This window comes from Protopterus annectens, chromosome 10.part0 (genome assembly GCF_019279795.1).
Source record: "Protopterus annectens isolate FY-2018-M chromosome 10.part0, PAN1.0, whole genome shotgun sequence".
NCBI lineage: Eukaryota > Metazoa > Chordata > Ceratodontiformes > Protopteridae > Protopterus > Protopterus annectens.
Genome location: NC_056744.1, coordinates 785,151,336 through 785,176,680, shown reverse-complemented (window position 1 = coordinate 785,176,680; position 25,345 = coordinate 785,151,336). Strand labels below are relative to the sequence as shown.

General features: G+C 40.9%; 1 protein-coding gene across 2 annotated transcripts in view; it reads left to right on the top strand.

The window, feature by feature from the left end:
• Positions 1-25,345, top strand: part of RPE65 (retinoid isomerohydrolase RPE65) — a 250,271-nt gene that overhangs the window by 73,986 nt on the left and 150,940 nt on the right. For both annotated transcript variants that reach the window (XM_044085604.1, XM_044085605.1), the window contains exon 6: positions 1,530-1,677. In XM_044085604.1, coding sequence (XP_043941539.1) covers positions 1,530-1,677 — 148 coding nt within the window. The remainder of the gene's footprint in view (positions 1-1,529; positions 1,678-25,345) is intronic.

Here is a 25,345-nt window from a genome sequence, read left to right as displayed (position 1 = left end):
GAGTATTATACACAGAAAAAAGAGCCAATGTGCTATCTAAGCCAACAGTATGAAACCTGGAAAGAATGTGATCATATTTATTGTTAAAACTGTCCTCACAGTCAGTTTCAGTATGTGGCATGTGCTGGTCTACCTCATATTCGATGGCCATGATGAAAGGTGACTTGCTACAGTCTGTGTAAAAGGTTTCTTTTTCAGAAGAGAATGGGAATGTGTTGACTGGCTGACTACATTGGCATAAAATGCTAATAGTTTCAGTTGGTAAATACAGGAAGTAACTCTGGGGAAATTCATAAAAGGAATAATTTGTTAATTTCATTGCAGTGCATGCATGTGCTATCAGTCAAAACTGTGTTTCTATGCCATCATTTGAAATCCCAAACTACTTTTAAAGAAAAAAGGGAGTTGATTTTGACAAATAGGCTTTTTCCTGCCTTGTAGTCAGCTACACAGTTGTGTGGCTATTTGAACTACAAAATGTGCCATAGCCTCTTATGTGATGCTTTATATTTAAGGAAAAGCCTGCTTTTTCTATGTGGTAGCCCTCTTTCATGCAGTAATGGTAACCTCAGGCTGATGAAATGCAATAACTTATTCCACTAGAAGCCTCCTATATATGGCAAAACATATATGTAATATTAAAATGTTCTTGTAGTATACACATACTATATCCCTCCAGTGGGCAATTCTCTGGTAGGACTCTGTCAGCTCACTCCTTCCAGGATTAGTAAGCTAGCCTTTCTTGGCTGATTTTCCAGTTCTTGGGGCACTGTTTGAACCCATACTGGCTGAGGCACAGTTAGAGCGTTATTTCTTTTTATCACACGACATGGCAATCCTTAAACATTTTATTCATTATTTCTTGCTTGACAAACAGTTAATCACAATTTAATTTAGTACCAAGATTAATCTAATTGCAACGGTAGCGTTGTTGCTTCACAGCAAGAGATTCTCCTGTTCGATTCTCAGCTGGAGTGCCTTCTGTGTGGAGTCTGCATGTCCTCCCTGGGGTCGAGTGGCGTTCGAAAGACATGCGTAGAATGGGCGTGCCTTTGTTGAAGGTTGGGCGTCAAGCTGGCACCTCTGCACCCATAAAAAATCTACTGCCAATCATTAGTGGACCGGAGCTCCGCTGTGGCAACCCCTAAATGGGAAAAGCCAAAAGAAGAACAAAAAAACAAGGTTACTCTAATTGCAGGTATACATTATGAAGTGTGCTTTATTTTGTAATTAACCAGCCACCCCACAACTTGCAGTGTTGTCCTTCAGGTGAGTGTATGGACAGTAGATATGGAGATAAAAACCTTGCCATTATTTGGCTAATTAATTTACACCATTTTATATAATTTTCTATAGCCTACATTATATTCTGGTCTATATTGTACTGTATTCCTCTACTGCCAGTGTACTTGCTAATTGCAAGTAAATGCAGCTCCATTATTCATTTCACTTGCAAAACATGTTATTAGCAATGTCTCATTTGTGGTGAATTAACAATATACAGCTTACAGTTACAATTTCTTTTTCAGGTGGATCTATGCAAATATGTTTCAATTAATGGTGTGACAGCTCACCCCCATATTGAGAATGATGGGACTGTGTACAATATCGGCAACTGTTTTGGGAAGAACTTTGCAATTGCTTACAACCTCATCAAAATACCTCCAATACAAGCAGGTACATTGAAAAAATATGTATACATACTATCTGTGTACTTATCTTTTAAAGGGAACTCAGATGGATTTTTTTCAGGAATTGGTGATTTTTACCTTGAAATGGTTAACTTGCATTACAGAAACATGATATATCATATCTAATTCTAATATCTAATATCTGACTATTAGCAAGCCAGTCATTCTATTGATCAAATGTGTTATGTTATAATGTACAATTTTGCCTGCTAGTCACTGAGTTAAACCTTTAGCACGTGGTAACATGTTCCTATTGTGCTAAACATTGCAAAATAATGTATCTATATACTTTTCTCGCTCTGTTAAACCTTTAGCATGTGGTAGCTAATTCCTACTGTGTTAAACCTTCTGAAATAATGCATCTACATTCTTTTTTCGCCCTGTTTTTAGTATTATTGTATTATTATTATTATTATTATTATTATTATTATTATTATTACTTGTTTTTTGGAGCTTTTCTCCCCGGGCCTCTGCTGAAAATGGATATGTATCCAGTCGGACTATACCGGTCAACAGATACAGCTTTTCTCCCCGGGCCTCTGCTGAAAATGGATATGTATCCAGTCAGACTATCCCGGTCAACAAATGTAAAATAAATAAATAAATAAAGTAGCATCTTTAGTGAATGCACATCTACACCTCTCAAAAATATGACTACTTACTTGGTCACATCAAATCTCTACAAAGAAAATGCACTACTTTGGGAATACTACTTTTTAGAGTGCTTTGGAGTCGCACAATATAATGTTCATACAACTCTCCAGAACCATAACACAATATTACTCAACTTTGTGTGCCCTAAGCAACACTGGCTAATTATAGTCCTTGATATCTGAAGAATTGAATAGGAATGCCTGATGAGCCCTGAAATGTTTTGGGAAATAATTTTCCAGACTAAAGCTATGCTATGAAAAAACTAAAAATTGCAGACTTCTTTAGCAGGAAATTAACTTTACAGTGGCATTAATTTAAATGTTATTAAACTTAATGATATTATATTTCATTTTGAATACAGAACTATTACAGCTTTCTGTTCTGTATCAAAAATAGTTGTAGCATTTTATTTTTTGGTAGTCTAACCAGCCAAGCCAGTTATATTTCCAGCAAAGTTGTTTAGTTAGCTGTAATTTGCCAGTGTTGTCCTGCAAATCACCTCCACACACAAATATGGATATTTTGAAATTGCTTTTTAACAATATTTGTGAATATCACTAAATGGTTGGGATTCATAATCAAGTGCTTTGCACATACTTATTGCTGAAAGGTTACTATGATGTGGCCACATCTAGTAAGATATATTAGGGCGAGTGTCATACCTGTCAACCTCTTACAGCAAGAAATCTGAACAAAACAATAAATAAAATTTTATTTATTTATTTATTTTCAGTTTGTTTGCCAGGATGGTCCATTGGGCCATGAGGAGCCCGTTTTCAATGGAGTCCTGGGGAGAAAAGCTCCAGAGAAGTACAAAAATACACATAGCAATAAGACAAATATACATAGAAATACAAGAAGTTACAGAGTAACAAGTTGCAGTAACAATACAAATTACATTTCTTATAAAATGATTGTTCCAACAGTTATTGTTAGGAGTTATGAGACAGTAGGTGGCTCTTTAGCAGATATATTAGCTTGTAGAGAGTAACTGTGGTTGACAAAGCTACGTATGATGGGAGCAGGAGCATTCCCACTGTGAGTTTAGATGGGAGTGGAGTACAGTTTTGAAAGCAGAGTTTGCTAGTGGTACGGATGTGTGGTGGAAATGAGTTCCAATGGCGTGCTATGGAGAAGGATAGAAGATGTTTGCTGGTGGATGGACAGGTTTATGTAGCTCAATAAGATTTTGAAAGTTGGATCTTAGACATCTATTTGGTTGATGCATTTTGGAAGGTAGAGGTAAGGGAGGGGCAGAGAGAGGGGCTAAAAATAAGTTTGTGTGCTTGGATCAGTTGAGTATAGATGAGGTAATTGGGTAGCTCAAGCCAGTTCAGTTGATGCAGGGATTTACAGTAATGGGTAAAGGATCTGTGGCCTGTAGCAAAATTAGAAATTTTGTAGTAGCAGGAGGAGAGTTTTGATTTGAGGGAGGATTGAAGATTAGTAAGGATGGAGGCACCATATAAGAGGGAAAGGATGAGGTAAATAGTAGCAAGAGTGATCCTGGTGGCAGGAGAGATGAAGCGGTAGTGGCGGTAGAGCATGCCAAGTTTCTTGTGTGTTTTTTTGAAGTTTGCTTGTAGATGGTTATCAGACTTTAGTTGGTCATCAATGAGGACTCCTAATAGTTTTGCAGTGGGAACTATTTCGAGAGGTGTGCTATTTTGGCTGGTGATACAGAAAGAATCTTTATCTAGGATGGTGATTTTAGAAGGGGTGAATATCATTAATTTGGTCTTGGATGCACTGAGTGCCAGGTGGTTGTCAAGCATCCACTGTTCAGTAGAAGAGAAGGCATCCTGAGTTAATTTTGCTAATGAAGAGGCAGATGTGGCAGAGCAGATAATTGTAGAGTCATCAGCGTATTGGATGAGTTTAGCATTAGGGATGGCAAGATAGAAGTCATTTATGAAAATATTGAATAGGAGGGGTCCTAGAATAGAACCTTGGGGCACACCTGTGGGAGTAATTAGGAAAGGTGAAATGGCTTTATTCCACTTGACTGCTTGTTGTCTGTTAGGTAACTGGTAAACCAATTGATAGCAGAGTCGGATAGATTTAGTTTGGAGAGTTTAGTAAAGAGAAGGTTATGAGAGATGGTGTCAAAGGCCTTAGAAAGGTCTAAGAGCTGGGTGGACACAATGTGACTGGAGTCATGGGCCTTGTTGACAGTTTCTAGGAAGGAGAGGAGAGCGGTGGTGGTGCTATGGCCCCATGCTGGGTACAAATACGAAGTTTATTTCTTGAGAGATAAGGAAGAAGTTGCAGGTGAATACATTTTTAGAGAGGTTTCGAAACCAGGGATAGGATAGCAATAGGTTGGAAGTTAGTGATGTTATCATTGTTTCCCCCTTTATGAAGTGGGATAATAAAGGCTTTTTTCCAGAGTTGGGGGACATGACATTCAGAAATGGGTCAATTTATTAGTATGCTGATAGGGAGGGCAATAGCTTCTGCTGTTATTTTTAGGAAGTAGGAGGGTACATTGTCAGGGGCATTAGAACAAGGTTTCAGCTTTAGAAGTATTTTTTTATAGTAGAGACATGAATGGGGGTAATAGAAAATGGAGGAGGTTGGGAGCTGGAGTTGACAGAGGTAAAAGGGATGTGTGGGGGTTGATGTGGGGAAGCTGGGTTATTAGTGAAGGATGGTGATAGTTTGGCTATGGAGTCTATAAAGAAAGAGTTAAATTGTGAAGTTAGTTCCAAATGGGAGGCATTTGGGTCAGGGCAGGGGGTTCTTTTTTTACCTGGGTTGAGGAGAGAGGAGATTCCATCTCAGGAAGTTTTAGAATTAGCGTTAAGGTTGGTTTGGAGTGTGGAAAAATAGGGCCTCGACCGAAAAAAAAATAATTGTATTTTATTTCTTGGAAGCAAAAAATACATAAGGATTCCATTCCCTCTGCATACCTTGTTTAGGCCCAGGCCACGACATCCACACTTCCACCCATGGTGCCCCTAGACCATTCCTTTTCTTTTTCTATTTTACTAAATACAAATCAGCCAGGCATCCCAAGAGGAGGCCTGTGCCAGGCCCATCTCCAGGCCCCATGCCTAAAACAAATGCTTAAAATGGCTGAGGATTTAGTTACTTATATTAGGGGGGTCTCAGCCCCTCCAGACAAGAGCCAGAGTGGAGGAAGATTTCTCCTCTTCTGATCAGGGCTCCATTTTATCAGAACATTCTGAACACTTGGGAAGGCAAGAACTTTTCGATTCCAAAAAGAGAAAAGACTTCTTTTTTTTGTTACCTCAACACAACACAGATACCCCTCCTGTCTTGACATACTTGATTGATGATGTTTGTCGGAGGCTCTTGCCACCCCGGATCCTGCCTCCTGCACCAGTCAAACCTGATATAGGTACTACAGAGTTAACTCTCTCACCAATTTCTCTACAAAGCATAATGCTGACCCTGAAACCATTTCTCAAGGCCCATGATTAATTATCAGTTCAGTTATATTAAATATCAACATCAGTTCCTGTTATCACAAAAGGGAATAAAATATCTCAACCTGAACAACAGATTTTGAGGAAGGGAGCATGATGATGCATAGTGCAGAGCAAGTGGGTAAACACACCTGTATTCATAAAATGCCTGGCATCAGTGCAGACTACTCAGTATACAATTATACAAAATATTTGGATGACTGCCTGACTGCTGATCCAAGGAGGAGAGCAAGCACACACTTCTGGAACATGGCTTATGTCTACTGGTTTCTGCATTCTACACAATCAACACAATACACAATAAATCCAGCTAACACCAATAAGAAACCAGGGTGCCAGCCACTTGCCACACCAACACGCCAAACACCCAGCCAGAAAAACAGGGGCAAAAACAGGACTACTTAACTAAATCAGTAAAATCAAAATGTATGTAACAGTACCAAAAGGCAAAAAAAATCCTGCAGGCATGGCATATGGCATCTCATTTACTTAATCCCATGTGCAAAGTTGCATATGAGAAAACATCAATGGTACCTAAAAACTATGGTCTCAACACAGTCACAGTTTGGAACAATAATACCAATAATTCCATAGACAGGTGCATCAAAATGGTCCCAAGGAAAAAAAGCACCTTCATCATCAAAAAAGAAATGCTAGCTAATATAAATGCAATTAGCTTTTTCAGGGACCTCCCTCATCCAGGACAATTACTAATAAGAGAAGACACAACACCACAGTAATGTGGTACATAAAAACAAGGAGGAACACATTCATACCCCTTGTGCAGACTAGCCATTAGACAATCTATGCAGAATCCACACAGATCACGAAGTTAATGGAAGTTGCATCCTCAGGTGTTTACAGATATGGGAGGTGGGGGGAGGCCAGACAGATCTTTTGCCACCCACAGGAATCATCAATTGAAAAGTTTTTTGTTCCTTTCATCAATCCAAAAGGAGGAGAGAGGGACCTTTTCATCAGTTGGACAGCATGGACAGTTTACGCTTCCTGACTCAGCACACCTACAAAACTCTTCACAGTCAGCTGAAAACACTCAATTGAGCCAACAACTACTCCAAGAAGCAGGATGTCATTTCATTTTGGAGAAGGCAGAATCTACTAGAAAGGCTTTACTCAAAATGGAAAAAGTTTTGCTCTGAATGAGAAAGAAAAAAGGGCCAAAGAAAAGAAACTGAATTTGCCTCAGGTATTACAGTATGAGCTGCTGCTGCTGAACAGTGATTTTTCATTTTCCAAAAAAAAATCCATGCCTCAGCCATTTGCAGAATTCAACACGGATCCGTTCAGAGGAGCTAAGAAGATAAGGATACCACCACCAAGGAAACATACCAGCAGCCCCTGGATCTTAATTATTCTAGAAAAATTAACATTGCCTTTTTTTGAACCAGCTGCCTCAACAGATTTGCAATATTGTGTCTGAAAAAAGCCTTCCTTCTGGCCATCACCAGGCCCATCATGGGTGTGCTTTCTTCTCTTCTTCCATCAGGACAGGGTTTCTTCGTACCACAACCCATCATTTATGCTAAAAGTGGTATCCAGGGTAGCTTTAAATCATTACTGTATGCACGATGAACATAGTACAGTTTTGTACCTACCATAAATGTAGATGTTTTCATTGAACTTCTATGGTTTATTAGTTTATTTGCTTGCTGATTGGGATTTTGGATTATATTATGTATATATTATATATATATATATATATATATATATATATATATATATATATAATTTGGTATTGCCTTCCTTCTGGGGGCACCTGACATCTGGAGAACCCATCTGTGATTACTGCAGCTATATTAGCACTCGAACATCTACATTTATGGTAGGTACAAAACTGTACTTTTTGTGATCTGAGGTTATATGTTTCTTTACTTTGTTACGGAGTGTTTTGTATTCATTAAGGGTAGATGTGGTTGTGGTTTTGGTTTTATGGTAGTGTTTCTAAGCTTTATCATGGAGCTTCATGCAGAGTAGGGTATTCTTAGTTAGCCATGGGACGGGATTGCTTTTTGTGCGTTTTGTTTTCTAGGGTGCAAAGGAGTCAAGCAAATGTAAGAAAGCTGTATTAAAGTAGGTAACAGCGTTGTCTAGGGGTAGTGTTCTTAGTGGGTTCCAGTTTGTGCTTGTTAGTGCTTTTGAGAATTCATTGGGGTTAAAATTCTTTAGGTATCGAATAGAGGTATAGGTATGGGTTAGCTGTGTGTGTGTGGGAGGGGATACGATGAGTGAAAGTGGAAAGGTGGTCACCTAGTGATTTGGGAAAGGTACCACTATTACTTATGTACTGGGGATGTGAAACTAGAATCCAGTCTAGGATACTTCCAGAAAGGAAGTCTTTGGATGGTCTGGTTGTTGAGGAAATCAGTTGAGCGATGTTGTAAAGATTTATATTTAGAGAGTTGGTTGGTGATTGAACTGTGGCTCAGTTAATGTTGACATCACCCAGGATTATAGTTTCGTTGGTAATGTTGGTAGAGAATCAGAAGAGAATGTCTTCAAGGATTGAGACATTGTCTCCTGGGGGGATATAAAGGCTGACAATACAGATAGATTTGTGCTTATTTATCTGCAGAAGGACAGGGAATAATTCAGCGTTACCGAATTTGGGAATAGGTTTGGAGTAGGGGGTAACTAGGAGGGATGAGGTGTAGAGGAGAGCAACACCCCCTCCTTTTTTGTGTGTTCTGTCATTTCTAATAATGCAGTGGTTGGGTGGTATTAATTCTGAGTCTTTTATATGGGGCTTCAGCCAAGTTTCAGAGATGGAGAGAATATCTTTTTGATCATGGATAAGCCAGGCATGGAGGTTGGGGATTTTATTACAAATGCTCTGGGCATTTGGAGTTGTGAAATGCAGGGACTTACTGGGTGAGTGGGGTGGGTGAGATGGGGAGTTTTGGATATTTTGGGGGGATGGGCCAGGGTTTGGGTGTATGTCTCTAGAGAGAAGGATAGAGATAAGTTGACGAATATGGGAGAGGAGATAATTAAGTTGCTTAGTATTAAGTTTCTGGGTAGTAAGTTCTATTGAGCTAGAGCTGTGGTGTTTCTATGGTTAGGTAAAATTTTATAGGGGAAGAGGAAAGTATTGTTCATGGAGTAGAGACTTGGGGAAATACGGATCAGTGAGTGTGTGTGCTATATAAGGGCTGAGGAAGTATAATGGGATGGGGGAGAGTGATTAGCATAGAGAGGTCTAGTGAGGTGGGTTATGAAGGGCAAGGTCATAAAGCCTAACATTAGAGTTAGAAATGTGGTAGGGCAGCCATGGTGGTGCAGTGGTTAGCATTGTTGCCTCACAGCAAGAGGTTCTCTGGTTGGATCCTCGGCTGGGGTGCCTTCTGTGCAGAGTCTGCATGTCCTCCCTGTGGTCGCGTGGGTTTCCTCTGGGTGCTCCGGTTTCCTCCCACATCCCAAAGACATGCAGTAGGTGGATTGGACACTCTAAATTGGCCCTAGGTGTGAGTGCGTGCATGTGTGTGCCTTCTGTGGAAGGTTGGGCGCCAGGTTGGCAACTCGACACTGTAAAACTCCACTGCCAATCATGAGCGGATGGGTGATCCACTGTGGCGACCCCTAACCGGGAAAAGCCAGAAGAAGAAGAAGAGTTAGAAATGTGGTAAGTTTGGAAGACATGGTGTTTATTTTGGATATTTAGTTATGGGACAAAGGCGGAAAAATAGGGACAATTTTTAAATATTTCTCTTATAAGCTTAGAAAGTTGATAGAATAACAGGTTTTGCATTAGCATGAATTTTTCTGAAGGGTATGAAGTCTGAAACTCAGCTGTCTAGTCATTATTTTCTAACTTTAGTCTTTAATGATTTGCCGCTAATTTGCAAGAAAAACAGAATTTTATGAAAAAACGGGCCCATAATATGAGGCAAAAATCTGGACATTCTGCGAAATTCTGTACAGCTACGAGGTATGATAGTGCCAACATACTGAGGAAAGAAACACAGAGTAAAACAGACATATAATGGTACAGGGAAACAAAGTTGTCAACCTTTCATTGACAAATCTTGAAATAATCAGGGACAAGTCTTGAAATAGTACGGGATAATCAGAGACACTTAACTTGAGACATTGACACAGTAAGTGAATGTGAATGCATTACATTTTCTGACATAAAAGAAGTCTATAACTAATTATTGTCATTATTTATCGAGCATAATTCTCCAACTTTTCTCCAAAAATTACTAGTTTTAGGAGGGATACAGACAAACAAAGCTAAAACTTGAGTCAAAATCAGGGCAGTTGAGAAATATGCATGGAAGAGCAGCATTTAGTAGGTCCAGGGGATGAGTAGCACTACAGAAGTGCATGTCACCGATATGGCTGACATCACCACCAAAGCATGCTAGCATGACAGACTTCATGCATACTCACATGTGCAATGAAGCCACACTCAGCCATCCAGATATCATAATCAAAGCCAGCATAGCAAAGTGCCAGCCTAGTTGATCATATAAATGGGGAGGAAAGGAAATTAATAATGAGCTGGAGGACTTTATCTGGGAGGGGAAGATGGCAGGAGTCAAGTGGGATAAGCTGATTCTTCTAGTAGAAAAGGGCAGATTGGGATTACCCAGTTTGAAGGGGTATTTCAGAGCTACACAGTTAAGACTCCTATACATAGCATAAGCAGAAAACTTTAATTCAAAGTAGAAATGGATGATGATGAAACACATGGGAAGCTCAAGAAACAAGGTGTGATTAGGATTTTGGATGCAGGCCTTTAAGTAGAATAACAATAATCATACAGAATAATATATCCATAAAGCAGCAGAATGTATTCTAAGAAGTAAACCAACACAGGAATGGAGAAAGGAGATTCTGCTGATAGGGATGACTGCAATTAGGGATAAAGACAACAGGCAAGAGAGAGCTGGAATTTATTGGAGAAAACTGGCAAAAGTACCAAGATATTGGGAGCAAATATCTAGAGAGGGAAAGATGTCAGAATGGAAAGATGCCAATAATTTATTTGGTCTGTAGGTTAGAGATTGCTTTCCCTATCAGGGATTGATATCAGAGTATAGGCAAAGAGAAAGAAATAGGGGGGTCCTAAACAAAAGACCAGCAGTGCTAGAGTTTTTAATAGAATCTAGAACACAATCTGCCATTAAAAAGGAATAATTAGTACAGCATATAAAATATTGCACAACTATAAGAATAAATCAGAGGAGGTTAGAAAGGATTGGAAAGAGGGATTAGCTAAGCAATTCACAAAGAAACAATGTGAGGATATATATATATATATATATATATATATATATATATATATATATATATATATATATATATATATATATATTTCCCAATATGCAACAAAATCTAAAAGATTTAGGATTTTTGCCTGGAAATGTTTTCATAGATATTTTTATACCCCAAGCAGACACCAGAGAATTTTTCCTCAGGCAGACAGTAAATGTTGGCGGTGTGAAGGTTCATAGGCTGGTACTACGCTATTGGCCCTAGGGCCTTTACAAGCCTAGCCTTAACAATTCCCTGGGGGGAAGAAAGAGGTAACTGGGAACATATTTTCTTGGAGTGCAATCTCACAGCACTCCCAGAAAGAGGTAATTGGGAACATATTTTCTGGGAGTGCTGTGAGATGGAGACTTTAAGATTTCCCTGCAGGATGCACTGCCGGAGATGCTGGGTGGCAGATTGGTTGGATGAGGGAGATGATTTTTCTGAGCTATGAAACAGAATTGGAATTGCCCAGACATGGTAAGGCCTTGCTGTTTCTAATAATGGTGGCTGCCAAAAAAGCAATTACTAGAAAATCAAAATCTAAACCAACTATACTGGAAGTATTAAATATGATAACAGAGATAAAACAACAGGAACTGAGATCTTTAGAAAAGGGTAGGAGCAAACTACATAGGAAAAAATGGGAATTGTGGGAACAATACATACAAGGGAGGAATGAGATCTAAAAGGCAGTAGGATTTAAATGAGCTATGTAATGTTTGAGTGAGAAAGATTGGGTAGATTATAAGTGATGTATAATGTTTGCAACTGGGAGTGTGTCAGGATGGTTTGTGATGTAAAATACTTGCTACTAGAATTGTGTTAGCGTGGTTTGTTTTAATTTTTGTAAATGTATGATTGCCTATGTAGTAAGTGATGGTTTAATAAAGATGTTTCTTGTTTAAAAAAAGTCAGGAATTGAATAATTTACATAATATTGCTTAGGTTATATGATATATAACAATATATGTGAAGTATAATGTTTGTTATGTTAATATAGTTTGATTACTTATGTAAATTTCCCTGTGTCACAAGTGATAATTCAATAAAGGTGTTTGGAAAAAAATAAATGGGGAGGAAATGGGGACACAGGAAAGTAGGAAAGGGGATAATAGCAAACAGAGGGTAATAGATGACAGGCTGGAAGGGAAGAAGGGCATTTTTTTGTGTGGTAGGAATCCCTATTTTTGATACATAAAGAAGAAGGGCAGATGGAGAAGATTGTGAGGAGCAATTGTGTAAGTGATATAGGAGGAAGGGAAGGTAGCAGTGGTAGGCAAACAAACATAAAATACAGACAGAGACAGAGAAGAATACACTCAAAAAGAGGAGATGACAGTGGATGAACTCAGACATCTAGCTTTGGAGATAGTTGAACAAAGTATGGGAAGTGACACATAAGGGAGGGGAACTGTATGGAACTAGAGCTTAGGTCAAGGGCAGATGCCAGAGAGGCCCAGAGGGCAAAACACTGCCGACCTACATTTTTGTGTCTGATGTCATGGGCAGACTTCTGGTGACTTGATGGCTGGGGCCTACTGGTTGTAAAATTTCAATAAACTATGTCAGGAGGTGCTTCATGGTGCTGAGGTGGGCAAGAAGGTTTTAGTGCACATTGCTAGACCCCAATCTCTACATCAGTTGCCAAAGGATGATTGGAAACCCCTCGGTGCCGCTGTCAGAAAATCAGCACATGCCTCCCTCCAGAGAAGTGACAGTGGAGTCTATCAGTGATCCATCTAGCTCACCTTTAGCAGGGTGACCTCTATCACTCTGGTGAAAGGCATACCAGAAGACCACTGTTGATCCAGCACCAAAGGCATCAGCTGATGTAGGCCAAGGTGACTGCTTTCACCTTTACCTCTACTACAACTGGACCTGCATAAAGATGATAGAACAATAATCCATAAGGTGCACATATAAGTACTCTTACACAGTGGATTGTTACACATGGAATATGTATCCTGCTGCCAGGAGAGTAACTCCTGATTCCTGGGACATCCCACAAGCTCTCACTCCTCAGCTACTGTAATACAAAGTAAGTATACCTCAGTACACAGGTAAACCAGGCAACAGATTAGGAAGAGAGAATATTTAAAATGCTTACAATACATGTCCGTCTGTCAGTCTGTCTCTCCCACCCTAGCATTTGATTTCTACTGCTGAAGCAGAACAGGGTGGTACAACTGCAGTTCGCTGTACCAGTGCTTACACTGCTCATCAGAATGCATGATGCCAGTGGCATAACTCATTATCTTGGCCAGCACGTATCAGGCATTCACATTCCACAAGATCCCTTTATAATGCTGTAGCAGGAGCTCCTGGAGTCTTCATGCAGAAAGATCAAGGAAATCTTGTTCTTCTTGGAATACCATCTTGGAGCCTTCTCCTAGTTTAAATTGAGCTTAATAAGCTCCTCCCTTTTTGGTTTATGCTCAGCCATCGAATAGCATGTTATCAAATGGTCATTCACCAAGCACAAAACCATGAACAGTCTTTTCCTCAAGCAGGCCCAAAACCATAAAAAAACCACCAAATGCCTATAGCTGGCCAACAAAAAGTAAATAGCATGTACATACTTGTAGGTAAGGTAAGGACAGGAAAACTTTACCTTTCCTCACTGTAGTTCGATCTCAGAGTGGGTATATATAATTAGGGGGGTGCGGGGGTGCATCCCCCCACATTAGGGTGTGTGAGGGGCATAAAAGGATTCCTCCTAATGTGGGGGTGCCCCCTGCCCTCCCAATTATATATACCAACTCCAAGATTGCACTGCAGTGAGGAAAGGGAAAGATTTCCTATCTGTACCCTACATACAAGTAAGTGCATACTGTTTACTTTCTGTTGGACAACTATGGCCGTTTGATGTTTTCTTTTTATAATGATGTGCCATTCCATTGTAAGGGACATTTGCAGGTTTGTGATGGCTGGACATAGACTCCTCCCTTTCTACACTGGTGTTGATATCCCAAATTATTTATTTGCATTTCCTTTCTATACTGTTGTTGATATCCTGACTTATTTATTTGCCTTTCCTTGTGCTTATATTGAAAAAGCGCATTTTGCCTCTCATTGTCTGTTATACTTGATCTAGCTAGCTGTTGGATAAAGTAGTGTATTTTTACTCTAGCAAACAATTCTTTTTACACAAAAGAAGTCAGTGGATTTTCCATCTAGTGCACTGGGAAGTAGCCTGGTCTGTTGAGGCTTAGGAAACACTTGAAATTTCTAAATGTAGTTTTATAGTTTTATTGGCTAGAGGGCTTATCTTGTTTTACCAGAACAGTTCTCCAGAACAAGTGCAAATATGACTGTCATTGCTCATGTTGGTGTGAATGACCTGAGACGTACCTTCCTGGACTACATGAAAAGAGACATGGAAGAGCTCTCTGATCATGTAGCCCAGGCAGGTATGACGCTGACCCTGAGTAGCATCCTGCCCTCACCAATAATGATACCGCAGTATAAAGAAAAAATGATCAATTTCAACAATTGGCTAAGCTTTTGGTGTCATTCAAAGGAGATCCAGTGTCTGTCAGTCTGGGACGACATGCTCGACAAGCCTCGTTGCTTCGCAAGAGACGGCTTGCACCTGTCACCCCTAGGCTTTTGAATACTGGCCAAGGCTCTTGTTGCCCCCTTAGAGCCTTTTTTAGGCAAGGCTCAAAAGTCAAACCCACCTCCATAAACAGCACAAATAAAAAAATGAAGGTTATGCTACTCAACGCCAGGAGTTTAAATCTCAAAATGCACATGCTCAAAGAACTCCTCAGTATGGAGAACGTTGACATCTGTGCAGTAACTAAAACCTGGTTCAAGGCTCCACAGAGCACCCCAGCACTACTGGGCTACAACTCATACCACACATTTCGGCCACAGAACATGGACCAAAACACAAAAGGAGGGGTGTATCCATATTCATCAAGGATACCTACACCTCCAGGTTAGTGGAGCAGCATGATACCGCCGAGATCATCAACTAACATCAGGCAAATCTGCAATGCAAATTGTGGCCTGCTACAGATCACCATCCATGACCCAGGACCACCACTCCGCCTTTCTGGAGACACTGGAAAACATGATGGTCCTACCGAACGCCCTGATATTGGGTGATTTCAATTACCCTACCGTTAACTGGGAAAACTACTCAAGTACAAACTCCCAGGTCCAGCGCTTCCAGGAATGTATCAACTCAAATGCCCTGGATCAGCTGGTAAACTCCCCTACCAGAGGTGAAAACATATTGGACCTGGTCATCACCAACATGGGCGACAGGTGTTCCACACCGAAGGTCAACCAGTCACTGGTTAGATCAGACCATAAACTAATCACTCTGGATGTCCACACCACACCACCATCTCCAACCAAGGAAACCACAGTGAAAAACATTTCTATAGCAAACTTCACCTTACTTAAGACAGAGGTGGTAAGTTTCACAGCCCCCATGCTAAAGGATAACAGTGTCCAAGATGCAGGAACCTTTACAAATGCACTCTATGAGCACCTACAAGGATGCATGGATCATGCCATCCCTAGCAAAACCAAGACTCACTCCCCTAAGAGAAGGAAACCAGTCTGGTGGACCCCTGCCATAAATAGGCTATACAATAGAAGGAGGAAACTAGTTCAGAAAAAAAGCAAATCCCAAGAAGGATAGACATCCCTGATCAGTATCAGTAAGAAACTAAGGTCCCTCATAAAATCCTCCAAGGCTAACTTTGAAAGAAAAATAGCCAAGGATTCGAAAGATAACCACAAAGCCTTCTTTAGCTATGTCAAGAATCTAAGTGGCAACTCACAGATATGCTCTGAGCTAGTGCAAAGTAGCACAAAATATACTGAACCCACTGATACTGCCAACATCCTGGCAGATAGATTCAGTGCAAACTTCACCCCCCCTCTCACCCCCAAAAGGGCCCACAACAATACCGGAAAAGTGTAGTGTCCCAGAAATCACAGACACACAGGTGAAAATAGCCCTTTCAAAGCCAAAAGCACAGCGTCAAAGGGGCCAGATGGTGTCCCAGGCTGCATCTTGCACGAACTACAGAACGAACTAACCCCCCACCTAAACACACTGTTCAACCTCAGCCTCTCCACAGGCTACGTGCCCATAGAATGGCGCACAGCAATGGTTATTCCACTCCACAAAGGAGGGGCCACAACTGACCCTGGTAACTATCGCCCCATAAGCCTGACTAGCCTGGTCTGCAAGGCTATGGAGCGCATCATCATGGAACTCATTAACAAAGACATTGGGAACCTCCAAACACTTGACCTGACCCAGTTCGGCTTTGTTAAGGGCAGATCATGCCTACTAAACCTGGTTGACTTCTTCGAGACAGTCCCCTAGGCCATAGATGAGGGGAAGGTAGTTCACACAGCCTACCTTGACCTCACCAAGGCTTTTGACACCATTCCCCACTCTGGAATTATAGAAAAACTCACCAGCCTGAACATAAACCCCTACGTCATGAGATGGGTTGCCAACTGGCTTACAGGCAGAACTCACACAGTAAGAATAGTGGGCTCCAGGTCCGACTCTAAACCAGTCACAAGTGGTTTCCTACAAGGCTCAGTCCTGGGACCCTTACTGTTCGGCATATACTTCTCAGAAGTACAGGCAAACACAGGAGGACTATGGCTAACCAAGTTCACCAATGACTGCAAACTGGGAGCCATAATTGACTCTCCGGCTGACACAGACATTCTCCAAAAGGGCCTTACTGAGACAGACACCTGGTGTCAGTCATGGTCTCAAGCTAAATGCCAAAAAATGCATAGTCATCCCATTTGGGGAAAAACAAAACACTCATGAATTGCCACATAGGTGGCAGCCCCCTTAATACAGAAGAGGTAATAAGAGATCTGGGGACCCAGGTAGATAGTAATCTATCCTTTGACAATCATATTGCCAAAGTAGTTAGGAAATCCTTCTATGTGGCCCATCTAATTACTAAAGGGTTTGCATCTAGAAATAAAGAGGTTATAGTGCCCCTCTACTCGTCACTCATCAGACCCATCATAGAGTACAATGCCCCATTTGGGATGTACCTCACAAGACACTTCCAATAGCTGGAAAGACCACAAAAGTACCTCACCAAGAGGATTACTGACCTCAAACATATGTCCTATGCAGCCCGACTGGAAAAACTCCAGCTGTACTCAGTGGCATATCGCTTACTCAGAGGTGATCTCTGCCTGACTTACAAAGCCATGTCCAACTCAGAATTGATGGACATGCTCCACCTAAAGAAATCCAAGTCACTGGATGCCACTGGCTCTAGTAAGCTAAACCTCACCACAACAATAAATAGAACATGCTGGAGGGATCGATTCCTGTCACAGAGACTCCCCATGCTTTGGAACAAAATTCCTAACTACATTAGGCAGAGCCCCTCACTAACACTCTTCAAGAGAAACCTTGACGAGTGGATGGGTAACAGAAAATACATCCCTGGGATCACTTCATTGGCTCTTCTTGACAGAGGCTCAGTTAATTAATCAATGGGGTGGCGAAAGCTGACACACTCTGGCTAGGCTTATAAATGCCATCGGGCAGATAGCCTAATACCTACCTATGAACCTATAGTGCCTTTATAAATTCTGTACAATTGAGTGGCTCTTGGCTCGTGTATTCAAAGTGAAGTGCTTTTTTTGAATAACCACATTTCTTATAAGCGATGTTAAGTACACTGCTGTATCTATATCTTTAAGTTTGTTTTTGGTAGCATTTCATACCACTTAATTTCATTTCTGGTAGCACTTCACTCCAGACACTCTTTTACTGTGCTTTTGCATTGGGAGGACTGGGATTGTTCATCTGGTGGCAGTTAAGTGTTTACTTGGTCTATCTGACCTGGGAAACACACAAAAGGGCTCTAAGCATTTTTTGTTTTTGCACTCCTCTGCACTTGATTTACACTGTCCTGATACCTAGATAGCACAGACTAGATTCAGACATACTGAAGCCTACATACATCTAGCCTGTTATTGATACACTTGAGCACTAAACCAGCCGTCTTACATTAAGTAGAGCTCCCCTTCACCCATGTGGCAGAAGAGTGTGGATCCGGCCTTGTCTGGCCTGGGGATTGCTGGAGGAAGGTTCACTGTGTGCTTTCCTATTGGTAGATTAGCTTAAAAGTGTCTTAATTTTACCTGTATTTAAGCCTCATGTTTGCGCATTACAGTGCACCATACAACAGGAGTTAGGGGTACCCTGTATAGATGCAAACACATCGAAACTCAGTTTTTCCCTAGACATCTTTTAGTGGAAATCCCAAGCTTCCCTACTGCACTATGGGAGCACTTTGCAGTGTTGCCACACATCATCCATAGCATTCGAAAGAACAATCACTTTTGCTAGTCCTAGCACAAAAACTGGTCAAACTAGCACAATCCCTTCCCTAATAGTACATATGGTAAAAACCTGCTAGCCTGACTGACATGGACATCCTGAGGCAATGTATTAATTGCCTCATGTATACTGACAACCACTTACTCCTAAAACAAACAAACAAACAAACAAACACCCTATGTGTGAGATGTAATTACACTATGAAATTGGAATTAATTCTCTCATGTGACAACAAACCAGACATCAAACAGGTTGTCAGCACACACACTTCATCTCTCACACAAAATGAGGTCATGACACAAACCCACATATGCGGAGGTACTCACTAGAAGTCTACTAGAAGTCTACCAAAAGATCAGAGACTTCCCAAATGTAAACCACTTGCACACACTGCTAGGCAAACAGAAACTCCTACACATAATAATACATACACCAGTGCCTCAACAATTAAGCCCCTAAGGCAAAACACCTCAAAATCTAATGTCTTGGTCATAGACGACTTAATAGTGAGTCACACAGATGTCCCCTTCATCAGGCTGGGCAAGGAAAAGGTCATGGTCAGCTATCTGTCAGGTGCTAAGATCTGTCAAATCACGCATGCACTTAAGTCACTCAACAACAATTACAATTGCCATTGACCTATGACCGTACTGTCATAGTACATGTTGGGGTGAATGACTTGAGATGTACTTCTCTGGACTATTAAGAGAGACATGACTGAACTGTTAGATTATGTGTCCCAGGCAGGTATGACTCTAGCCCTAAGCAGCATTCTCCCTTGACCCAGGACGATGCCACAATATAAATAAAAAATGGTTGACTTCAACAATTGGCTTAGCTTGTGGTGTCAGACAAGAGGGATCCAGTACCTGTCAGCCTGGGAATACATGGTCAAAAGGCCACACTGCTTTGCAAGAGATGGTCTGTGCCTGTGTCCTCTAGGCTTTCGGATACTGGCAAAGGCACTTGCCACCCTCATAGTGCCTTTTTTTAAGCAATGTCAAAACAACAAAATTTCTTACATAACAAAATACACTCGAGACAAACTCAAGGTTCTGCTGCTTAATGTTAGGAGTCTAAACATGAAACTGCACTTCTTGGAAGCACTCCTCATCTTGGAAGATGCTGATGTCTGTGCAGTCACTGAGACATGGCTCAAGGCTGCAAAGGGCACCCTAGCCGTGCAAGGTTACAGTTCCTTCCACACGTTAAGATCTCAAAATGAGCATGAAAGAACCAAAGGTGGAGGTGTATCCATCTTCATTAATGATAAATATACCTGGAGACTGGACAAACAGTACGACTCTCTCAAACTACTCCATGTCCAATTAATTATAGGCAAAATACCCTACCACATCATTGCTAGCTATAGGTCCCTCACCATGAACCAAGAAAAGCACACCCCTTACCTGGACTTACTGGAGTCACTCGCCATACAGCCCAACACCTTAGTCACAGGAGGTTTCAACAATCCTTCCACTGACTGGGTGACATAAGTGAGGATGAACATGCTTGCCCAGAGGTTGCTGGATTTTGTCAATACAAATGCTCTGGAACAGATAGTCTGCACCCCCACAAGGGCCTTAAATGTCGTAGACATAGTACTCACCAACATGGGGGTCCCTACCCTCCCCCCTGTGTGATGCCCTCCCTGGTAAGGTCGTACCATAAATCAGTCTCATTTGAAGTAACTGTTGAACCTGTCACCACCACAGGAGCAAAAAAACTAAAAAACTTTTCCAAAGCAAACTAAAGCTTACTAAATGATGGCATACAAAGTTTTATAACCCCCCCATCACAGACAACAGTGACTCCTATGCACTTAAGCAACTGTATAGATTCAGCTGTGCCTGACCGGATTAAAACCAGGTCCTCCCGGAAAAACAAGCCACCCTGGTGGACCTCAAGTATAAACAGATTATATAACAAAAGGAAGAAACTGATGTCTAAGAACAAGAGGGAACTGACTCAGCAGTGGACGAATTCCCTCCAGAGCTTGAACAAACAAACCAGAAATCTTGTAAAGTCCTCTAAAGCTAATAAAGGTAAAATAGCATCCCTAGCTAAGGATAATCAGAAGGCATTCTTTAACTACATCCAAAATCTAAAAAGGAATGCCCAGCTATGTGCCAAACTGGTAGTAGATGGTACCACTCATACTATACTGGAGGAAATTGCCAACCTGGTAGCTGACAGATTTGGTACAAACTTCACTCCCCTGTCCCCACCAGCCATACCTCAAAGCATACCTGACACCAGTCCTCTGCCTAGTGTCTCTAGAGCTCACTTCATATCTGTGCTCTCCAAGGCCAAAAACACAGCCTCAGTGGGACCACATAACATCCCAGGTTGCTTATTAAGCAGTCTAAAACAGGACCTAGTGGACCCACTTGACATTCTCTTTAACCATAGCCTGAGAACTGGCTTTGTTACAGCAGAGTGGAGAAGAGCAACCATAATCCCCTTGCACAAAGGGAGGGGGGGGGGAGTCATCAACTGACCCTGGGAACTATAGACCCATAAGTCTAACTAGCCTCATCTGCAAGCCCATGGAAAGAATCATCATGGACTTCATCAACAAGGACACAGGTGACCTTCAAACTCTAGACACAAGCAAGTTTGGCTTCATTAAGGGTAGATCATGCTTAATAAACCTAGTAGACTTATTCAAGAAAGTCATCAAAGCCCTGGATGAAGGCAAGACAGTGCATACTGCCTGTCTTCATCTAGCCAAGGCTTTTGATACTATCCCCCACTCCGGCATCATTGACAAACTCACCCAGCTGGGTATCAACCCTTATATTGTTAGATGAGTCACTAAGTGGCTCATTAATAGAACCCATAGAGTCAAAATAGGGGAATCCACCTCCAACAGCAGACCTGTATCCAGTAGTGTTCCACAGGAATCAGTCCTGGGACCTCTACTGTTTGGAATCTATTTCTCCAAAGTACAAGATAAAACTAAATGTCTGTGGCTGAAAAAGTTTGCTGATGACTGCAAACTAGGAGGGGTCATAGAATCTCCAAACGATGTCAACATCCTACAAGAGGCTTTTACACAAACAAATGATTGGTGCTAAAGTCATGGCCTTAAACTCAATGCAAAAAAATGTGTTACCATCCCTTTTGGTAAGTGCGATGCTACCACATCAGTAATAACAACCTAAGTACGTGCTCAGTGGTGAGATACCTGGGCACACAGACTGACAACAACCTCACCTTTCATCACCATGTATCCACGGTGGTAAGAAGGGCATTCTATATTGCTCATCTCATAAGTAAGGGCATTGCATCCAGAAAAAAAGACGTTATAACCTCTTTGTACTCTTCCCTCATCAGGCCAATAATTGAGTATAAAGTCTCTTTTCGCATGTACCTTTTCAAGCACCTGCAGCAATTGGAGAGACCACAAAGGTTCCTCACAAGGAAAACTCAAGGTCTTCAGCATCTGTCCTAAGTGGGTCATCTGAAATCACTATCACTTTATAATGTTTCATACAGACTATTCAGAGGCAATCTATGCCTTGCTTATAAGGCAATCTTTGACCCTGCTTTATTGGAAATGCTGCATATCCACAAGTCAAATGGCATACGGGTTACTGGCTCTAAAGACCTTAACCTGGTATGTAACATTAATATAACCTACTGGAGGGACAGATTTGTCTCCCACAGGTTACCACACCTTTGGAATGGACTCCCACTCAAACAGAGAACCTCACTGGCCCTCTGCAAATGCAATGTGGACAATTGGATGGGTAACCATAAATTCACTCTGGGGGTTCCACCTGCATCCCTCTTGGATAGGGGCAATTGGTGCTGATCACGGAAAGAAGGGTAGAACTTGCCTAGGCTTGTAAGGGCCCTAGGGCCATCAGCCTAGTAACTTCCTATGATCCTATAAAGGGGCATAAATTATGCTCATCAGTCCTATAGACCTGAAATATATCTCTTCGACCTCTCTGTTTACATTCATCCATCCACTCATTTTCCTTATATTGTGATAGGACTATGGTAGTTTTACAACTCATCTGATTTTTTTTAAAACTAGACATCAGAGCAATTTTCTGGTAGCCCATAAATCACTATACAAACTGTATTTTTCTGTCTGGCAGTACAAACAGAATGCTAGAGTTTATAATTTCCAACTCAGATTTTTTTTTCAGAAGGATCACTTTAATGAGATGTGATAAACTCCAAAACTCTCTTAAAAAAATAAAAAAAAAAGATAAAAAAAGACATTCTACCTTCCACTAATGTGCCCATTTAAATCACAAAACAGACAGGGAGATTGGGGGAGTAGACAAGAAAAGGGGATGGAGAAAATTCAGGCCAGGGCCAGTTTTTGGCCTCAGTAAACTGTGGCAACACTGGGCTGTGGAAGCATCACAATGTTCCACCAATTAAAAGCTGTGAGAAAATGAGAACAGGATGTATGACCCAGAGTTACCCAATGAAAATAAAATGGTTTAACATTGTCTCTCATTAGAGAGGCTTGAGAGACAGACCCATTCATTCCTTGTCCTCCCTGCCTCCTCCTTCTATGTTGCAGCCACTGACTGAACCCTGCCCAATGCTGAGTAAGAACACTCCCAATGTTGTATATCAGCTGAAATATTCATGTGCCCCGTTTGTGGTGCTCTCCATTTTAGTGAAGATAGCGAAATATCAGCAGGTGCATAACATTGAGAAAAGCTATTTGGCAATGTCAGTACACTGTAAGTATAAAGTACTTCTAGATAACCTGGTTATCTGGTGGCACATGAATATTTCAGCTGATATACAACATTTGGAGTGTTCTTACTCTCAGCATTGGGCATCTTTTCATTTGCTGAACTTTGCTTTTGGATATCCTAGATTACACCACATTCTCTTGCTGCACTGACTGAACCCTGCTCATCACCGTTGCACTCAGGACTTCATTCCTCTGTGCAGTGGAGCTAAGCTAACTGAAATGATTTTACTGCTGTACTAACTAAAGCAGAGGAGTGACCAGAGATTCAAAGCCAGGATGTCCAAGTAACTTACACATAAGTTACTTGTGTGTTAGAGATTGGGTAAAAAGCAGACACCCATCTCACTTAGGGGTGCCAAAATTTTTTCTGGACTGTCCAGAATTAAGGGACACTGTCCTGAAAATGTAAAGGACAGCATATTGTCCTGAAAAAATGCCAGGAGATTAATTTTCTTTTAATTAAAAAAAAAAATACTTTTTTTTTTGAGTGTTCTTCTTTAAAAATACCTTTTATGTCCAGTCACAGGTTCACTACATAAGACCGAAAACCCATAATACTGACACCCATAATCCCGATACCAGATACCCGAAAGATGAGAAGACCAGAAGCGTGAAATTTAAAATCCCGAATACTACACTATATACATACACCACACAAATACACACACCTTCACCCAAACCACCATCAAACAAACCTACACTACATACAAGCAGGGGGGCAAGCACCCCTTCATCCCCCATGTACCCCCTACTTAAATATTCTAACTCCAAGGTCACACTATACAGACAAACACACAGAAACACCACCACACACCTATATTCCCCTCGCGCACACCCACATCACGTCACAACACACACTTACACACACACTAAAGCCCCTAACCAACACACTCAAACATAGATACTTACCTGACCTTCCACCAATCCATTCACAAACCACAACACCAGAAGTGCTGCTTCAACATCTCCGAACTTCGGGATTTGGAAAGTCGCGCTTCTGGTCTTTCGGTATTTAGGGGTTTCAGCTATATGGTCTTGAGATTTTGAAATTCTATATTTCAAAATTTCGACATTATGTAGTGAACCCCCAGTCACACACAGATGCAGAAGATGAAAACAGTCTTCTACGTCTGTGCTACTGGTTGTTTACATCGTTGTCATTTGTGTGCATGGAATTTCAATTCTTGAAGACATTTGAACTGTGCAGCGGACCACGAAAGGACATGTTTCAAATATGGTTCAGGTACTTATGAAATGTTGCAGTTTTACCTACTTGTTCCACAGTTTGCTTGCATATATAGAGGAAAAGGAATGTAGAATTCCTAGCTATACAGTAATATTTCAAAGCACTTTTACTAAATATTAAGTAGCTATGTTGGTGACTAAAGTTGCAAGCAATAAAGATACTAGGTCTGAATGACTCCATGAATATTAAATGTATTTTGAAACAGAAGGCTATTAAATTATGATACTGTTTTTAATTATGATACTGTTTTATTCATGTTTTCACTAAGCGATTAAGTAGAATATTTTTGTTCCACTTGATTATGCATTTCAGTATTATTGGTGGGGACTTAATCATTTAATGTGATCAAAGTATTTAAAATGTTTCTTTTTTTGGGTTAATTCATTTCTGGTGACAGATGTAGTCACAGACTTCAGACAAATATATTTGTAACTGGTGCTATACAAATGTAATGTATCCAAAATTACAAGTGTGACAAGCCTGAGTATACTGTTGCACTAATCAAATCTAGTTGTATCAAATACTGACAGACAATTATATATATATTATAGATACATACACATATATATGGGTCCCCCATGTTTTGCTGAATGGCATTTCTTCAACAAACACAAGGGGTGTGGTTTAATGTGAATGGTACGGCTAGCCATGCAGTGGAAATGTTGATACTGTGTAATGCCGATATAGATAAGTAAAGTTGGAGGGGTGAGAGTGTTTCTGCATGTGTATGTGAGGTAGGGTTAGGAATGGGGATGAGTAAAGGATAGGTGTTATATATTTATGTGCGAGTTTGTGTATTTTAGGGTAGCATCAAGGTTAGGTTAGGGGATAAGATATAGTATTGTTTGGGTGTCCAAGTGTGTCTTGTGTAGTGGCAGTGTTACAGGACGGCTTTAATGAAGGTAAGGTGAAGAGTTAAGGTTGAAGAAA